Source organism: Thunnus albacares, chromosome 10, assembly GCF_914725855.1.
Source record: "Thunnus albacares chromosome 10, fThuAlb1.1, whole genome shotgun sequence".
Lineage (NCBI taxonomy): Eukaryota > Metazoa > Chordata > Actinopteri > Scombriformes > Scombridae > Thunnus > Thunnus albacares.
In genome coordinates this window covers 21,705,051-21,724,673 of record NC_058115.1, presented here as the reverse complement: position 1 = coordinate 21,724,673, position 19,623 = coordinate 21,705,051, and the positions used below count along the sequence as shown (strand labels likewise).

The 19,623-nt window shown below is 39.1% G+C and overlaps 1 protein-coding gene across 7 annotated transcripts; it reads right to left on the bottom strand.

Annotated features, from left to right (window-relative positions):
* Positions 1-824: 824 nt before the first annotated feature.
* On the bottom strand, positions 825-19,337 carry sept6 (septin 6). 7 transcript variants are annotated; one of them, XR_006405233.1, is made up of 11 exons: positions 19,234-19,337; positions 17,264-17,378; positions 15,363-15,558; positions 13,671-13,857; positions 11,981-12,142; positions 11,059-11,155; positions 8,852-9,020; positions 8,482-8,614; positions 8,155-8,345; positions 2,617-2,737; positions 825-2,112 (listed from the first exon to the last, which is right to left on the bottom strand). XR_006405233.1 is itself a non-coding variant. In XM_044363126.1 (11 exons), the coding sequence occupies exons 1-10, from the start codon at positions 19,261-19,263 to the stop codon at positions 6,603-6,605; spliced, it is 1,284 nt and encodes a 427-aa protein (XP_044219061.1). In that variant the 5' UTR covers positions 19,264-19,337; the 3' UTR covers positions 825-2,112; positions 6,558-6,602. The 7 variants fall into 7 exon arrangements, 6 of the variants coding, with proteins under 6 accessions (XP_044219061.1, XP_044219059.1, XP_044219057.1 ...); XM_044363126.1 differs by lacking the exon at positions 2,617-2,737 and adding an exon at positions 6,558-6,606; XM_044363125.1 differs by lacking the exons at positions 825-2,112; positions 2,617-2,737 and adding exons at positions 3,403-4,854; positions 6,558-6,606.
* Between the last annotated feature and the right edge of the window lie 286 nt (positions 19,338-19,623).

Genomic DNA, 19,623 nt, shown 5'->3' with positions numbered 1-19,623 from the left:
ATGAATAAAAATACAAACTTAAAACATACTAGAATTGGACTGAGAAACAGCAGCAATATGAAGTATTCAAAACCTCCCAACACCCTGACAAAGCTCTGCTCAGAGGAACCATGTATAGATGTAGGGAAGTATGCATGTTTCTCATATCGACCATGTGGTTTCATATTTATACTTCGTATAATTCAGTTTTTTTTATTTTGACTCACTCTTAATAATTTCATGTATCTATTTTAAGGGTATTTGTTTATCTAAACATTTTTTTAAATGATTGAGTTATCCTTTGTTGTCTAATTTTTTGTTTTAAAAATTCAATAAATAAAGTTTAATCTTACCTAAAATTGTGACATTATAATTTTCTGTCATGTGTCATTTTCCCATCATGTATAATAATAATAATAATAATAATAATACTAAGAATATTATACTTGACAGTTTGGGGTTTTTTATTTGGCAAAAGTGCATTTTTTTACTATGGAACCAGGTTTGGGAAACAGCAACAAACAAGATATTCAAAAACTATTCAATGAAGAATGTGTCTCTAAGTTATTGTGCTCTACGTCACTGTTGTAACTTCATTTTGTGTTTTTATGTGAAAATGTATAAACGACTCTATGCTGCCATTTTCTTTTTATAAAAGAGACTTCCTTCCTGGAAGTTTACATACATAAATAAACAAAACATGTCACAAAACAGGAACTGACTGAACCTCAGGAGGTGTGACTAAGTTTCAGAGAACTAAAGTGCAACAGTATGAACAGCAGAATAATATTTTACACAACAGTGAGTTTACAACACTGCAAACAAAAGACAAAATCTTAATAAGCTTGGATCATATTTTTTTTTATTGAAAATGTACATCAATGGAATTAAACTAAATTAAGATATTGAATAATTTTGTAGTGTGGGAGAGTTTTTGACTACAAGAGGTGATGACTGATACTAGAAAAAATGTATGGCATTTTCTGACACCAAAATGTTACTTTATACTCGTCACGTCCAAAGATCATAGGTAATAAACAACAAGTCTCCACTTCAATACACAAAATATATCCTTATAAATTATATAAATGCATGAGTATCTTTTTTTTTTTTTTTAATACTCCTATCTGGGATTCAGATCAACTCCACGTCATACTAATATTTGGCAAAAAAAGGGGAGCTGAAATCAAAGGGCTGAGCAAATATACATTAATAATATGCACCATTTGAAGAAAACAGCAATGAAGTTGAAATGGACTGTGAAATTTAAAGGGATAAAAAACAAGCAGGTCAAAAGGTCAAGATCACAGCTGTAATGAAATAAAAAGATGCATGCAAAATATAGAATAGGCTGTTGAATATTAAAGCACAATGTGTAAAAAAAAAAAAAAAAAAAAAAAAAAGGCCGTAAAATGTGACCTCCATGGTATTCAACAGTGACATGTAAACATGGGCACCATCACATGAAGTGCTTAAATATAAATATTGCTTTGGCTTTTTTGCATGATTATGACTCCAAATTCAGTTTTGTGAAGATGATCGTTGGTGGATGTTCTGTAAACGCTGGAAGCAGGTTTCAAACATGACTCTACTCCTCGTTCTACTTTACTTGTTTATGATTTAACACGTTACATATAGTGCAGTAAGTGCTTCTGTCCTCGATGAGTTTATCTTTAATCAGCAAGCCTTTATGTTCCTGTTTTATTCTAACGTGCGCTTTGTATTAAAAGAATCAGCTTTCCAACTGAAAAGACGAGTGCATAGTGCAGATCATTGCGATTCTATTTCAAGTAAAATTAAAGTTTCACCTATGAGTCCTGTAAAATGTGTGAACCCCTCACTGATGACATTAACTACTCTCTTTTTATATACATTAAGACATATTAGATTTTAATTGTGCCCGGTTCCCAACCTGCTTGGGTTAAGAGCTTCATCAGGTGGTCAGAAATACCATGCGAGTCCACATAAGGCCAAAAATACAACCAAAAAAAAAACAAAAAAAAAAGGAGATGCGATGGGAGAGAATAAAAAAGGTTGATACAGCGAGGAGAAAACAGGAAGAGGTAAAAGGGTGCTTAGTTCTTGCTGAAGCTGCAATCCCCTCTTCAGGTGGTCAAGACAGATTAAAAGAAGCTGAAGAGACAAAGAGAAAGAAAGCCGGCCGTTAGAGGAGATGGCAAAGCAGAAACGCTCACAAAAAAGGAGAATTTGAAGTGCATCTGTTATCAGTGAGGAAAAAAAAAAAGTTAAGGTTTTATAATAAATACAAACTCAGGTGGTCAAATCCCTGTGATTAAACAGTCGTTCTAGTAGATCATCAAGTACATAGATATGAGAAAAACAATTCAACAAATATTGAATGATGTGTTAAAATTCAAACGTGATTTGTCTACATTCCCTGTGAATCACTTAAGTGAGCAAAAACGTAAATATACATTTCAAATATGACTTAAATTGATAAGTTTTTAATCACAACTGAAGTGGAAAAGATGTTAGTCACAGCAAAAAAACAAAACAGTACACATAAAAGCACAGGCGACAAAGCAAGAATTAGCTCAAGGTGAAGTTAAGAGATGCAGTGACACACATGTAACACATCAACCCTGTAGTATGCAGAGAAGATAATGATTAAGAGACCCTGAAGAATGGGAAGGGGGGTCCACATAGCCTCTGGTCAGTACTCAGTACCCACAAAGGCTGGTGGTCCCTCAGCAAAGCTCGAGGGCTGAGGACCTACTCAGTGCAGAGCCAGGGATTACTGCAAAGGAAAAGTGAATACACACAGACCAGTGAGCGAAGGATTAGGAGGAGGGAACGGCTCTTCTCTTGTCATATGTTGTACCCTGTGGCATCATGTGGGACCAAAGTGGTGAAAAACATTGAATAACAGACGTCAACAGAAGCTTTGAATTAAATATCTAAGACTTTGAGATGTTTAGTAAAGCTGTGGGATATTTTGTGTTTTTGTGAAAAGGGGAGACTTTACTGAAAGCTTATTGGCATTAATGTTTATTCGTTGTCTTGTAGACTTAGACAGTAATATCTCTTATCAGCAATCAATAGATCAAGCGTACCCACTTTCCCCATTGGGGTTCATTTAAGTTCCATTTAATCTTATAAAATACACGCAATGATCCTTTTATAATCATTTAGTCTATAAAATGTCAGAAAATAGTGAAAATGCACATCATAATTGGCTTGTTTTGTACCACTAACAGTTTAGTTTAGTATCAAATGAAGACAAATACGAGCAGCAAATGAGGAGCTGAAAGTTTGCTTAGAAAACGACGTAAACAATCGATTATCAAAGTAGCTGCCCGTTTCTATGCTGCTGATAGACTCATCGATCGATCAACTACTTGTTTCAACTCTAATTTACAGCAATATTTGTCATACACAATGATTATGGCCACAGTTGTAATATTTGGTGAAAAAATTTGGCCTTTATTGTCTTTCGAGATAATGTTTCTTTTCTGTGTAACACTGATACAAACAACACTCGTCCCTGCAGGACAATGGACATCACGATGAATGACTTTCAAATGTGCCTTCATAAAGAGTAAAATAAAAAGAAAGTTACAATTGCACTGACAACATATATATATATATAGTTTTTTTCTTTTTTTAAAAAAACATCACATTTGTGTATAAAAAGTGCAAATGTGAAAGCTAATACAAGTATGAACATAACACATGACAATGAATGAGGTATGGGAGAAGTGGCAAAGAGATTAGGCTCACATCTGTTCATGCACAGAGCTAAAACGAAACAACATCAGCAAAGGGACGTAAATACCACAATAAAAAATAAAGTAAACTCAATTTTCATTGTAAGTCTAAGGTATATTTTGCTGAGGTAACATTCAGTCGAACCGTAAATTCAATTCAATTACAACCTGTATATAAATAGTACTTCTTATTGCTACTGGCGGCGTCTGTCATTTCCTGATGCGTTACCGTTTGTAGTCGTGTCTCATTGATGTCAGCCGCACTGTTTACTGTTAGCTAACCAAAACCGAACACTTCCTGCTGCTACTGCTTCACATTAAAATTGCTGAGCTACAGATTTTTTTTTTGCATTCTCTCGCAATATTTTGTGTTCCATTTGTGCCGTGTGCAGCATCAGATTATGATTGTTCGTGGCGCGATGGAAAAAGGAAATTATTGATTGACTTCTTCACCAAAACAAGTTTGTTTGGCTGCACTGTTAACCAATAACACTGGTTGCTCTTCTGTTGTATTTCTGTTTAAAAAAACAACAAAAAACAAAACAGAATATTGAGTTTATGAAATCACTGAATAGAGAATCAGTCGGATGATCGCTGCTGACCTTTTGCCTGGATTAGTTTTATAGATTATTAATTTAATCCGTCCTCAACCGTCTGTAATCTACTGCAGGTTTTGCACCACACATAACACACTCAGGTCCCGATGTTTGATGCATGTTTCGCTTTAGCCTCGACACAATTTCTGCCCATCACAACAGTAGTCATGTATGTTAATATTAAAAAAGCACACTCCACCATGCAAAGAGTCACTAAATAGAAAACAAATATGGAATGCATTTTCTGTAGATTTATATAAAAAAAACGACAAGCTGAATAATTGCTTGTACAAAACCACATCATAGACAAGCATCATTCAGCTTTAAAAAAAAAAAAGAAAAAAAAAAAAGGTGATGTGTAAAAGGAGTCAAACTGATAGCAATGCCCGGGGGTCTTCCAAAGAGCAGTGGGACATGTGGAGGGTTGAATTATGGGGGGGGGGGGGGTTGGGTGAGGGTGAGGGGAAGGGTACTGTAAAAAGGATGATGGGGTGGAAACTCATTCACAGCAGGATGGCCACAAGGGAGCACTTTTCTACAGGAATCCTTCTCTGGAAATAAGAGAGACGGGCTGTTATTGCTTTCTTTGAGTTAAAACATCATCAGGACACACACACACACTGTTTAACATCAGTCACATCACATCAACATTAGTGACTAGACGGCATTTAAAAAGGAGATCATGCTTTCAAGGAAACTCAAAAAAGGTGAGAGTGCAAGTACAGTCGTCTACTCTTTGGCTAATGAATGTTGGCTGAACACACTCGTCTAAAATTAAGTGGGGTTTTTTTTTTTCCTTTTTAGAGGCTTTGTCCTGCCCCTGCACTTTAAACAATGTTTCTGATTGTCTCCCTCATTGCTCAGCAGCTTGCTTTCATCTATTTTAACAGTCTTGAGCTGCTTGAGGAGTTTACAGATTGCAAGACAGATGTCTTCATTCACCTCTACCCTCCCCAGTGGTTGAGTCTCGACAACATCTCTCCCTCTCCCTCTCTCTCTCTCCCTCTCTCTCTTTCTCTGTGGATTTGGCATTTGTATCCACACAGGAAGGAGGGGCGGCGGTGGGGGGTCGTCATATGGCTCTGAGATCAACAAAACATGTCATCTCTCTAAACAGAGATGGGCCCCGAGGCTGTTTGCTGCTGCTCTGGTGTGACCTGTTAGTCTCAGTTCAGCCTTGAATGGCTCTTTGTATGAAGGCAGGGCCGGGTGGAGAAAGACTTGGGAGCGCCACAAAAAGGAGGCTGTTGTGTATTTAGGGAGACAGATGGAGCAGTACATCAAATGGGTGTGCGTGGATCTAATAAACTGGTTGATTTAGAAGCTGGCACGGGGACAGTAAACACTGCCAGCTCAAGGATATGATTGACACAGATGTTACAAATGAAACGATACACAGGCTCACTCACTCACTTCTGAATTACTGAAACCATTTCTCAAACTTTATCACATTTAAATAACTTCTACAGGCAGATTAAATGCTTGTGAATTTAGATAATAGATAACAGTTTTAACAGCTTTAGAAAGGTTTAGTAGTATTTGATTATGATTTAACTCTTATTTAAGATACAGAAAGGTGGAAGATATCAGATTAAATCATGGAAGGAATGGAGAGTATCTGCACACCGGATGAAATCTCCCAAGACCCAGTATGGCTGAAACATAACCTTCAGGGCTGTAACTAACAATTATTTTCATTATCGATCAATCTGTCAATTATTTTCTTGATTAATCGATTAGTTGTTGGGTCCATAAAATGTCAGAAAATGGCGAAACGTGTCAATCACCAATTCCCAAAGCCCAAAGTGGCGTCCTCAAATGTCTCATTTTGTCCCGAACAGCAGTTCACAACCCAAAGAAATTCAGTTTACTGTCACGGAAGACTAAAGAAACCAGAAAATATTCACATTTGAGATGCTGGACTCAGACTTTGGAAATGTTCTTCTTAAAAAAAATGATTAATTGCTTATCAAAATAGTTGGCAATTGATTTAATAGTTGGGAACTAATCGTTCAATCGACTAATAGCTGCAGCTCTAATTGCCTTTTTCAGTCCAATTAAGTTTTGGGAGCGTTAATTCAGTCTGTGAATACTCTCCATTTGCTTCTAAAGTCTAACATGGGTAACGACTTATTTTGAACGAACATTTTAAAATTATTCTTTACCGATATGTCATGAATTAACATTTTAATCTAATTAATCACAGTTGTATGTTGTTGTCTGGTGGTGGTGTAACTCAAGAAGGGGACCTTACCAGTAAAAGATGCCTCATGCAGCATGCAGCAAAGTGCAGGAGGAGTTAACTGGAAAACATTATGGATGTGACATAGGTGACACATGCACTCACAGGACAGATTCACATCTACACAACATGCAGTAATCAATAACTGTGTCTTCTGGGGACTGGCGAAAACTACGACTTTAGTCTGAAGGTTAAGATAAACATCGTTGTTATCCTTGTAACACTCTGGAGGGAAAAATCCCTCGAGTTCATTTTGATCAGTGACCCACAGACAAAGCTGAAGATGCACAGCTGCCCATTTGAGGAGGAATGTTCCAGGCAGAGCTTATAAAGAGAAGAAGTGGCTGTGAAGGAAATAAATGAAACAGGAGGGAAATAAAGCAAAAGAAAAAAAAAAAAAAACCTTCTCAGTGCAAGTGTCTTCTTCCTTTTCTAAACAGGCACGGAGTCACATCAGCTTCAACACACAACCAGGAGTTGATTACCAACATGAAGGGACCAAAAATGTCAAGAGCAGATTGTAACCATATTTGAACACATCTGGATACAAGTGCTGCCTCCACACATGAAACATACTACGGAGAACAGTCTTGTAAATCCATAATTTAATTAATATGAATATAAATTTAAAAAAAGGGGGCAAAAGAATCAGTCTGAGAGCCTAAGAAATGATTTAGAAAATGGAGAGATTATATAGATGCAATCAAACTGGAGGATTGGAATTGTTGAATAGTTTCCATGATGCCACTTTTTTTTTTTTTTTTTTAAATGTACTTGATTTATCAGCTTATTTTAAAGTTAATGTAAATGTTCAGTAATTGTTAACAGAACTGTAATAAAGCTGTTCATAGTATTTAATTTATGATCTGTTTAGATCGAGCCATCAGCAACATGTAATTGAGGAGTGATGATTTCCGACTGCGATTCACTCAAACAGCATAAAGTTGGCTTCCTTTCAACTATTTAGATGAGGACAGCTAGTCATTTTCACGGGTCTCTCCCCTCTCTCTGCTCCGTTTATTTATTATTATTAATTATGAATCCTGTACAGCTCTCTTTAGTGTGGATTTTAGTACAGAGATTATTATCCGTTATCAAATGGAGGGTAAACTGGAGCATTTATCTGCCTCTCAGAAATAAAGAGCTGAATGCGAGTCTCCTTCATTTCCTGTGTGCCTTAAATGATACAACTCTCAGGTGGATTGTTAATGAGTAGCGACAGAGAAACTACTGAAGACTTGGTGATATTAATGTAACGGACAGTTCTGTCTGCGGCATGTGTGCGCAAAAAGGAGAAAGGAGGTTTTTGTCAGGAAACATCTACATATTTGTCCTGCGAACAAAAGGCAGTGTCGGATGTACAACATATGGACCCCAAAGGCTTTTAAACAATGGTATCCATGTCCTGGCGTGAACCCAAACATAAACATAGAAGGCAATTGTTTTAACAGTTCTCAGAAACGCTGAAACGTCAGTGCAATAATGTGAGGCCATGTTCCTCCCAGGTTCATAGTATCCAGGCTTTTCAAATTTTCATACAACTGGAGGTGGTCGTCTGCACCTGTGATGTGAGGATTAAGACACTGAGGGGAAAGAGAACAATACTTACTTTTTCCTCTCTTTGTCCCTCTTGAGTGTGGTGGAGCCCCCTGCCTGCTGAGCTTGGTTCTGCAGGAGCTCTGCAGCAGTCTTTTTCTGTTTGAACATGTTGAGCTCGTCGTCCAGGGACTTCTTCTTCTCCTCCAGTTTCTTTTTCTCATCCTGGTGGAGCTTCTTCAGACGGTCAAACTTCTCATGCAGCTATGTGGTGGTGACAGAAGGAAACAGTAGTTTTGTGTTAGTCGAGACAGGAGCAGAAATCTGCTTCAAACTGATAAAAGATCTGTGATGCAAATTATGTGTCAGGATGATGCAGGAGTGACATAATGATGCAAACCTCTTTCTCTGCTTCTTTGAGCTCCGCCTCCTTTTCTTTCACTCTCTGGACGAACATTTGCCTCATTTCTTCTTCCTTCTTCTGCAGCTCACCCATGAACTCATTCCTCTTGGCTTCATATGTCTCCTGCAGACTGGAAGAGGAAAAAAGAGAAAGTGAATGAAAATTAATAACAAAAACTTTCCACTGAGTTTGATCACTATGCACTGCATCACACACCAAATGTAGAAACAAATATGAATAATGCAATCAGCCAAATTAGTAAAAAGGTTCAAATGATAAATAGAAGCAGGAAAATCCAAAACAAGCAGATATATGAGGAGAGGAAGAAGAAAAAAAAGCTGTAAGAAAGCGGTCTTGAGTCTCCTACCTGAAGGGCTTGCTGTCAGGGTCCGTGTCCTTAAAGCCCATCTCCTCCAGTTTGCAGCGGCGGTAGAGCTCATAATGGCGCGTGTGAGTCTGCTCTCGCAGGTCCTCCATGTTCACTCTGATCAGCATTTCTCGCAGTTTGACAAAATCACAGTGATTCTCATTTTCCACTGTGAGAGACACATAGTGACACACACGTGCATGTTTTACCAACACATCAGACGGCATCTCATTCATTATGGATTATACCGCAGTAAGCGTACAGTAGCAGAACACACCAACATCAAGGAGTGCTTGAATGATATCGCAGCTAATAATCATCTCCGCCAGGTGTGAGACTGGTAGGATATCATGCATTTGGTCATGTGTGTGTGTGTGTGTGTGTGTGTGTGTGTGTGTGTGTGTATCTGTCCGCAGCTAATCTCGTATACTACTGGACCCGCCGGCCTAATATTTTTTGTGCACTTTTATGACTGTATGCTCAAGGACCTCTCGTGGTTGCAGAGATTCACAATTGTTGAAAAAACCTATTTTATAACGTGTTTTGTACCACCACTGACTGCTGACTCACTCCTCTTAACCGGCCAGTAGTGATCAGCAAATCAATAACTGCAGCAAAAGACATTTCCGGCAATCGGCTACGCTAAAAGCAAGTCTGTTGTAGGCCACATTTTGGCCTTGTCATGGCTCAAAAACTGACATCCATAGAAAACTTTGGTCTTATCTGGAACCAGAGCATCTGCAGATTAATTTCATACCCGATATGTTATGATCTATTAAAGTAAAGGCACGATATGAGACGAATACATCCCTGTTTTTGTTAGCTTCACTACCATCTTGACCGTAAGGAATCTGGGAGGGACAACTGAGTGAGATTCAACTTTTCTTTGTTTGGGAGGGAAGAGGGAGGTAGGGAGGGGTTTTATTTTGTGTGGTCTGCTGCAATAAAATGTTCTAAGTAGATAACAATGGTTAAAGTAAGAAGTTTGGACTTATCATCCCATATATTGTTACCTTATTAAGTTTATACGGTTAGGCGAACCCAGGATGCTGGATTACAAAACCATTACACTATTCTATGCATCTTATAGAAAACTGAGACTATAAATGCCCTCAGACACGCCCGGCAGAGATATGCACTCTACTCAGAGCACTCTCCTAGTTTAATGTATTATAACTTGAGAGACTAATCCACAGACGCAGTCCTACAGACAGGACCAGAACAAAACAGGACAGTGTTCATGTCCTGTGGCCTCTCTATTGATTCGGATACTTGACTGAGCCAAGCACCACACTCCCACATACCGTGTGACATCATGTGAGTACACATGCATGCAAGCACACGGTCTGAGGTAAATAGACTCAATGTCAGATTACGCCTCTGGCCAGAAATGTTACACAGCGCAGTATGTAAGCATGAGGACAGTGATTTGTAATTCAGCACACTGAACCTCAAATGAAACAATGACTATGTGGTTAAAGTACTGAATTACAGCTTTAAGGGAGTCTGAGTGTATTCCCATCCATATCAGGTAATCAGTGTAGGAATTGTAGCCATATTTACTCTGGAGGGTTATGTATGAAAGGGGCTAAAATTTCAACACTGTTCATTAGATGTGGATGTAAACACTCTAAAATTAAAGAAAAAGGAAAAAACAGTCAGCAATGTGCAGGACTATCAAACCAACACAAAACTGTCCACATCCTTATGGACTGCACTGTTTTATAGCTATGTGTGCCTGATGGGCCTTGTCATGGAAAACCACACCACCGCCCACACACCAAAACACACACAGACAGCCCTCAGATCACAGTTGTACATTTCAAGGCTGGAGAGGCATCAAATAACCAAAGAGTAGCTCTTTGTAACCTGAGCTTTGCCGCACATTTCAGATATTCCCAGGAGCTTATAAATATTTAGTGTCTGCTTGCTATTTACAATACATTATACAGAGTCGGTTATGTATTGATCAAGCAAGTCAATAACAAAATCAATTGAAACATCATCAGTGACATAAAATTTCTCAGTCTGTCAGAGCTGAGAGCTGCAGCAGCTCTAACAGACAGCATGATGGCAGAAAGGGTGCTGTGTCTAGATGAGGTTATGTAACTGGTTATCAACTAGTTTGCTGTAGCTGTTAGAGTCGAGGAGGAATATGAGGGGAGGGCACGCTCTCATTTCCTGTGCAGGATGTGACCCAGGCTTACCCTGCACTGTCCCCCAGGGGTACTGCCTGGCCTTCACCATCTTGTTCCCGATCTTCACTTCCTCTGTGCTCCCCACCACGGCGAATGGCAAATGGCTCTGTAAAGGAGCAGAAGGAAAAGCAACGTTTGGTCTACTGCCATCCACACCTAAGAGATCAGCAGATTCTCCTTACTCTCTCCCCACAGGACACGACAAATCCCTGACAAAATTGCACATTTCCACACCATGCTGACATTTATTTACTGTAAAATCTGAGAATATTACCACAACTATCTCATTCATACGAGAAGAATCAGGACATCCTACACAGGATACATCCCTAAGCAGTGTTAATGTCATTAAGAAAACTGAAAAAGTGTTTTCTTTGTTTTTACAGAAAGTGACCATTTAGAGCTAAATGCCACAGACGCCAAGACGGTAGTTCTGAAAGATATAATGTATGACCTTTTATCAGAACAGAGCCGTGGAGAGACTCTGCAACAAGAGCCGAGAAGCAACGGTCTAATAGCATCAGTTAGGGAGAGTTAAGGCAGTTCATGAACAGCTAAGTGAGCCCTGGCTCATCTGTCAGTAGACATAGGCTCTTTCCCACACTGCCGGCTTCCTGCAGAGTGAGCTGGCTGATTGTGCTTCTCTGAACACACTCCTCCCCGAGTGGGGCGGCTTCCTGTCAGCCTGAGTAGACACAGACGATGCCTGTCCTGATTCTGCATCACATGCTGCTCATGCCGGAACACATAACAGAATTTATTATAAAATTACAAACAAGAAAACTGTTGCACAATGTATTTCCTCCTCAAAAATTGAAATGAGGATTCAGTCTGACAAACATGACCTTAAACGTCATCTTTAATATGATTGAAGTAGTATATTCTGTGTAAAAGCATGTGACGCAGATAGAAAGATGGTTGTGAGCCTTACGTTCATCGTGGAGTTGATCTCTGCCACGGACTCGTCATCGGTGGGAAACTGGTAGATCTGCACTCCGTTGCTGACCAGCTCACTGGTGATTTTGATTTTGAACTTGGCCAGTTCGCTCTTGGAGATGGCATCTGACTTGGCGATGATTGGAATAATATTGACCTACAGTTGAGAGATGAGAAGAGAATTAACGTAGGCTGACACAATGAAAATGCTTTCTGATATGCAGCTAAATATAGAGCCTTTTAGATGTCTGTCAGCGACAACTTTTCTTCACCTCTATTTGTGTAGTCCAAATTTAGAAATCTTAGGAACTTTACAGTTGATGTATTTTAAAAGAAGGTTAAAACATATTACAAATCAACTAATTCAGGCCTTTTACTACTCAAATCACTGGTAATTTGGTAATGTGGTAACTTAAAATGTAATTTAAAAAAGGAAAAAGTGCTGAATAATCTGTGCTCTCTTCAACTTTTCAACACACCACAATACCTCTCTCTAGCTCCAGGATCTCTGCAAATCAGGCCTTTGTGTATCGCAGACATTTACACGTTCTTACGCTTAGAGATAAAAATAGAAACGCAGCAAAAGGGAGCAGCAGGCTTCCATCTCCTGCTCCACATCACTTAAAAGCTCTTCAAATATGCTGTTAAGAGTCAGAATCCAATGATTTCAACAACATTTATGTTATCCATGTTATCAGATGACAGAGAGAACAAGATAGAGAGGGAGGGATACAGGCAGGGTCATTCTCATGTATGTACTTACAACCACACTTTCACTCCCACACAACTATTTTCACTCTGCCATGTCGCCTACACAATCCCAGTTATTTGCTGGGCCCCTTTAACTAATAGCAAGGGACCTTCAGAGTCATGTGAATAAAAAATGCTCTACTGTATCCCTGAGTCCGGTGAGGATTTTAGTCTTGCTCAAGGACACTTCAGCAGAAGACTGTTTGAACGCCCCCCCTAGGTGAATGTGTAAACACAGGAGGCTCTGCTCTGGATCACGCTGTTGCGAGTGCTTGCTGGAGGGCACAGCTGCTCTGGCAAACACTGAGCCGACTCTTTGTACAAAAGCCAGGACGTCCATGCAAATAAACTACTGGGGAAAGGACCTCACAAAAATGAGGCTGCAGTGACTGAGCCGACCGCATTTCACAGCTGACCTACACCAACGCAGTGACAAGTCTAGAGCCAATCTGCATGCAGGCAGATGGCCTGGAAAAGGTTTATGACCCATGACGAAAATGGATAGATCAAATGCTGCTAACAGCAATGCAGTGCCAAAGCATTTATCTACAGTATATTTATGACGTGCTACAGTAAATCTAACCATGTTCATAGGAATTATAAAAGTTATTCTTTAACATCATTCTGCTGCAGTGCAACAGTCCTTCTCATTTAATGCTAAAAAAAAATAACCATGGATATTTGATTTATGAGTCCTGCACAATTACAACTTAACTGCACGAGGCTTTTGATATACAAGAACCATTATTATCTCTAACAGGACTAACGGGAACAAACAGGAATTGATTTGTCATTGATGGGAAACATCGAGGAGTGAAAGTGGGTCTCTGAACAAATCATCCTCTAAGTTTCCACATCAACAAAACAAAGTAGACTGAAAACACTACAATGTAAAAATGGCTAGCAATAGTTTGACAAAGTAAAGTGAAGCTCACCTTGCTATCAAGTTTTTTCATGGTCACCAAGTCCAGGGATTTGAGCGAGTGTCCCGTGGGAGCGATGAAGTACAGGCATGCATGGATGCGGGTGTCGTGGTAGCTGTGTAGCGTGCGCTTGATTTTCAGCTCCTCCTGTAGATATGCTTCGAACTGGGCATCAATAAACTCCACAATGGACTTGTAGCTGTCAAAAAGAGAGAGCCACAGAGAGAAGCAATTTCAGCTTTTCTTTCTTTTGCAGTACAAGCATCACAGCTACAGTATATTAAAAGGTGAACTCCACTGGTTGGACACAGAAACACTTTTCAAAAGTTCCTCCATGAAAGGAAATGCAAATTTGTCGTGCCCAAATTAGATTTTGGAGTATGTGGGTGGAGTATACTCTGGGGCCTTCTATATCTGAAAATCCGTTGTGCAGCTTTCAGTTGTTTCATGGACAATTCAGGTGATCTTCTCATCAACTTGTGAAGTGAGGAAATATCATGTGACCACATTGTTTTTACCAGGTATCTGTTGATAAAAATGTGGCCTTAACTAAACTACAAAAAAGCCACTGGAAGAAGCAAATAATAGGAAGACAGGCATCTTGATAGCAGCCTGGATGTGTCGTTAATCACTGGATGTCAGATAAATAGAATCTAAATATATTTACCATTAAAATATTGGACACATTGGTATCATGGAACTTGTCCCAGTTTAGTGCTGGTACTTAAAAAAAAATATGTTTGAAGGAAACCTCCTGGTAATAAAACAGCATCCTGAATGCATCATCATTTTTAGTCTTTATGAGGCCAGACTGTCTCATTTGTGGAGGAGGTGCAGACTCTTTCTCTAGCCTTCAGGTCGACTAAAGGGCCCATTTTACTGTGTCATGTCCGTCTGAGAAGCTCTAACCCAAATGAGCAGCATTTTTACTTGACAAATGACTTGACTCATTGGTAGATTATGAAATGATTAATCATTGTAACTCAGCTGACTAATCAATTTATTTAACACTACTCACAAACCAGAATTGGGATACACGCCATAGAAAATGGACACAAGAAAAAATATATGTGTGACCCATTCATCTTGGACGGAAAGTAGGCATCCACACACATGAACAGACATTTACACAAACACAGCCTGTGTACATACTGTAGAATATTCTGGTAGTGACTGAGAGTGTGTTTGTGTAAAATGCAGCAAGCCTGTATCATTTCCTCTGTCATCAACAATTTGATACTGAATAGAGCGTGAAACCTGGAAATCCCGGCCTTCCCATTGACCTCACAGAGCTACAGCTCACATGACATCATCCCTCACCCTTAATTTGCCTCACAAGCAGGCTTAGCGATCACATTTTGGAGGGCAAGCTTTGTAACAAAATCTTATAATGTTTGATCAAAAGTTTCAGCGCTGTGCCAAGAGGGAAAGTACGATTTGTACATCTTATTTTTGTTTTTTAAGCTGATTCTACGAAACTACTTGAGATGTAAGCTTTATATAACATACTGAGGGAACAACTAAATGAAACCTGAGCTCAGAAAAGGCTTAGAGCAGTCATGGAGTAATTGTTTGGGAGGAATGTTGGATGTGGATTTCTGCTTACAAGGAACGCCCAGTAAAAAACAACTGTGTAAGTAGTCAATCCGTCAGACTTAGGGAGAAGACTTTGACCTCTCGCTCAGATGTGACAGACGGATTTACCTGTCTTCTTTATTGATCTGGTCTCCGAAGCCCACGGTGTTGACGACAGTGAGTTTGAGACGCACATTACTCTCCTGGAGTTCGTAGGTGTTGGGCTTGAGCGTTACTCCCGGCTGGTTGTGCTGGGTGGGCTCGCCCTCAAACTTGGTGTTGAACAATGTGTCCATCAGGGTGGACTTCCCCAGACCCGTCTCGCCTAGAGGACACAGAGAAAACACATCATGTTACTGTTATGTCATACTGTTTTTATTTTATCATTTGAATCAATCACATTTTTTCCTTCACACTACACTTAAGTATCCTCTTCACTTTCACTTTTAAATTCTGTGATTTTGCCCTTAAATTTAATAATATTTAGACTTTGACCACCTATCAATGAAACTCAAAGAGTCAAGAGATCTCGAGAGTAGATTCAATGTGACATATTAAAGATGCTTCAAACTTAATATATTATTTTCAAAATGCATACAGCCACAAATAAAGCTGAAATAGCTGCTTATTTGCTGATGTGTTCTGACATCCACTTACTGTTGGAAGCTGTCAGATGACTCAGTTACAGAGCTCCCTCTGTATGAAATTCTATTTTTATTCATCACAGCCTGACCTACAGCCTAAGCATGTTAGCCCATTTTTGCAGTGTACCTCACTATGTTAAAAATCTCTAAACTTTCCCTCAGAGTCGAGTCAATTTGGCATCTTGTTTGGAGAAGCCACGGGCTCATACTGGATATGTCAACGTTAATGTCTAAAATGAGGATTACAATCAGACCTTCTGAAACCAGAAATGTCACTCATGTTTGAACCCAATGGAACTGTACATCTTCCCATTTTTGCTTCCCTCTTTGTAATTTTAAACCACAACAAAGATCCCATTATTAAAACAAAGATCACATTTCTTTGCTTCAAGCAGTGCTTGTACTATTTTATATTGTATATGATATATTTTATATTCTATTCTAAAGATATTCTATTCTAGTGTATGATGTTGTAATTGTGAGAAACAAAGCAGCATTTACAGATTGCAGCAAAAGTTGTGGTTAGTCTCCTGCACCATTTTGCTTCTACAATCTTTGGTTGTAAATCTTTAATAAACAGACAGATAGTAATAACGAAACTAGGTCTCACAGATCACAAACATAGACTTAATACAGTGTTTTATTAATCCAGAAACTGTTAATCAGTAGCTACTGCATTTGGATCAGTAGTTAAGAAAAAGCAGAAGCAAAATGAAATAGTAACACTGTCAGAAATGTGATCTACGAGATATCAACCAAGAATGTAGAGCTTGAATTTGTTAAACCATTTGCATTAGGGTGTGCACACATTTGTGAGGATTGCATTGACATGTGCACTAAGTCTCCCTCTGTGGAAACTGCAATAAGGAAACGAAATTGAAAAAATAAAACATTTATAAAGAAAAGGCAGAGTAAGACAACTGGTTATACATTTTTATAGCCGTCTTAGAATTCATGCTCCAGAAAGGAAAGTGTATAACCTGTCATAACAGGTTCAAAACAGCAAGTATTGTGTGACTCTGTGCAGCAGGCAGTAATGCAATGTTGCCTAAAACCACAGTAACTCTAAGTATAACCCGCCTTCATTGATATACATCAGGGGGACAAAACACTGCATAGTGCAATCTAATTCAACAGCACCACAATCTACAGCCATGTCATGCTAAGATGAACTAATTTCATACAGTCATTTCTGAAAGTCTCATCTGAACACGGAGCATCTTACTCATCGTGTTAACCAACAACTGATTCGCCTGAGAGAATCTAAGCGGGTCAAATACTGAGCAAACTGCTTTGCATCTTGAGGAAGAGCCTGAGTTTCATTGAAGCAAATAAATGGCGTGAGAGGAGACAGAGGAAAAGCACTTTCACGCATGATACACTCACCAACACAGAGGATGTTGAAGCAGAAGCCGTGATTGACAGACTTGTTGACCAGCTGGTCGGGCATGCTGTCAAAGCCAACATGGCCTGCAAGTGGTACAGCACGAGCACCTTCTCCCTAAACAAAAGAACATAAATAAAATAAATAAAACATCAGTTACTATGAATCACAGAACACATTATGCACCGACTTGTCTGTGATGTGCCTTTAACACTTGTAAACATGAACAGGATTTCCTCTCTGGCACTCTACATTGTACATTTACATCTCAATGATTGTTGTTCTGTGGAAAAATACCAAATCACACTCAGATTAACGCTATATTGTATCACGTTAGTCTTTGACACATTTTTCAGGTGCAATGTGACTGACTTCCTGTTTCCTGGATTCTGACTTTCTTCCCACAGTCGAGACAGTTAGAAACCACAATGTCCATATATGGGTTGGTATCGATGTTCATTTCAAGAGAATTGCAAAAAAAAAAAAAAAAAAAGCTTTGAGATTATATACATATGATTTAAAAGCTCAACATAAATACAAATACATGCAATTGAAATAACAAAAATGACAAAACAAAGAGTCGAGGAGTTTGTTTAATATTGCCAACACTGTGTGTGTCAGACCTGAACCCTTAAACTCCCTATTTTTGGCCTGTTGCACTTCCATTCACTCTACTATTACACTGTTTGTACACCAAACACATAAGTGTAAAAGCACTGTTGTGTTGTTACATGAGCGTGTGGGCGTGTGGCTGGCGGTGAGCATCTCCATCTTTGTGAATCCCATTTCTGCAGCCTACATCTACATTATGAGGTGTAGGAAAGCAAAGAATTTAGATTATATGGCGAAGCAAAAGCTCTCCACCAGTTAAACTTAAGCCAACCAACCATTATGTGGCTTAACATAACACAGTTGCTTTCCAATGTGGCCTAGGCTTTGAGAGGAAAACATTCCATTTGAGGGTCAATTTAAAATAACCAGACAAGCTGATGGTAGTAGACAGTTGTGGATTATTTGGATAGTTGAAATGGGGTTTAAACAGCTGAGGGACTATTTGGAAAACTGACGATAATGTCACTGGACAAACAGCCTTTACTCTTCAGCTGCAAGTGCAACATTCCTCAAACCATTCCTGCATGGCAAGACACTCACAGCCAAGTTACACACCGCTGGTTTTCATTCATTGAGCCGCAAAACGGATATCAAGCTGCAAAACCTCGCTATTCTGAGCACTTTGTCTGGGTTTGGTGGCTTCCTTTTCTTTGCCCCAAACAAAAAATCCAGGCAAACATTACACACGCGTTGCAAATTGCAGCCCTAAATGCCTATAACCAGCCAGAATCTGTTTTTCTTTTCCCCGTATTTTCTATACACATCAGACAACGCCCGACTGAAAGTTAACGGGACTTGCATGAAACAACATAACGGAAATGAACACCGTAGCTGTGCTGAAATGGGGGCGTTCAGAATGAATGGCCTACCGATGTCTTTATGGTAGGTTATTGTTTTAACGTGAGCTAACACAGTCTGCTACACGATACGTGTTTAATATATTAAAATAACGTTACACAAAACACCAACGTCATTTCGTTTGTTAGTCAATTTTAGCTAATGATACCATCACAGGAAACCTGCAGGCGTTAGCTCATGAAAATTAAAATAATGGAATTAAAGCATTTTTAACTGAAAGCCACGACTTATCGACATTGAAATAGACAATAATGAAAGATTTAGAAAGGTATTATCAGATTTCTAACGGCTACACTGATGGCACAATAATCTGTTCAACGTTACACTGAATTTTGGACGGAATATAACGTTAACCATGAAAAGCGGGTGGTGACTAACTAACGAAACCTGTTTCAAATTATACTCAATACAAATATATTTTGGACATATGCCGAGACATTTCAAGGAATATCTTTAGACGGTGATAAAGGCATCCTGAATAAAATAGGCTAACATTACTCACCGCTTGCCTTGCTATCTCAGTTGACGCCATCGTAGTAGCCGTTAGCTGGAGGACGAGCCCTCTGCTGAAACTGCACTGTTACACCGAAAGATGGCCTACTAGGAATGTACCACTGCTCAACGGGCTAATTTAGGTATTATTTAGTAGGTAACTTCACTCATATGTAAAGCTTTTCATTAAAGACAAATATAAATTACGCCGGATTCGAATCGGTCCGTATTTAGTATTTTTCTGCGTGGTTTTTATATTTAAAAAATTAGCACTACCCACAGATCACCCCTACAATGTGTAAATATGGATTTGTCCAGTTAGAATGGCAGTGAACCGCAGTGAATGAACGTTACAAACAGATGATATTATTGTATTGGCAAAACTCGGCCAAATCTAACG

Coding starts and splice junctions, on each gene's coding strand:
- sept6 (XM_044363122.1), bottom strand. CDS start 19,263: ATGGCGTCAACTGAGATAGCAAGGCAAGCG. Junction 15,559..17,263: donor CTTCAACATCCTCTGTGTTG/GTGAGTGTATCA, acceptor TGTGTCCTCTAG/GCGAGACGGGTCTGGGGAAG. Junction 12,143..13,670: donor TGAAAAAACTTGATAGCAAG/GTGAGCTTCACT, acceptor TCTCAACTGTAG/GTCAATATTATTCCAATCAT.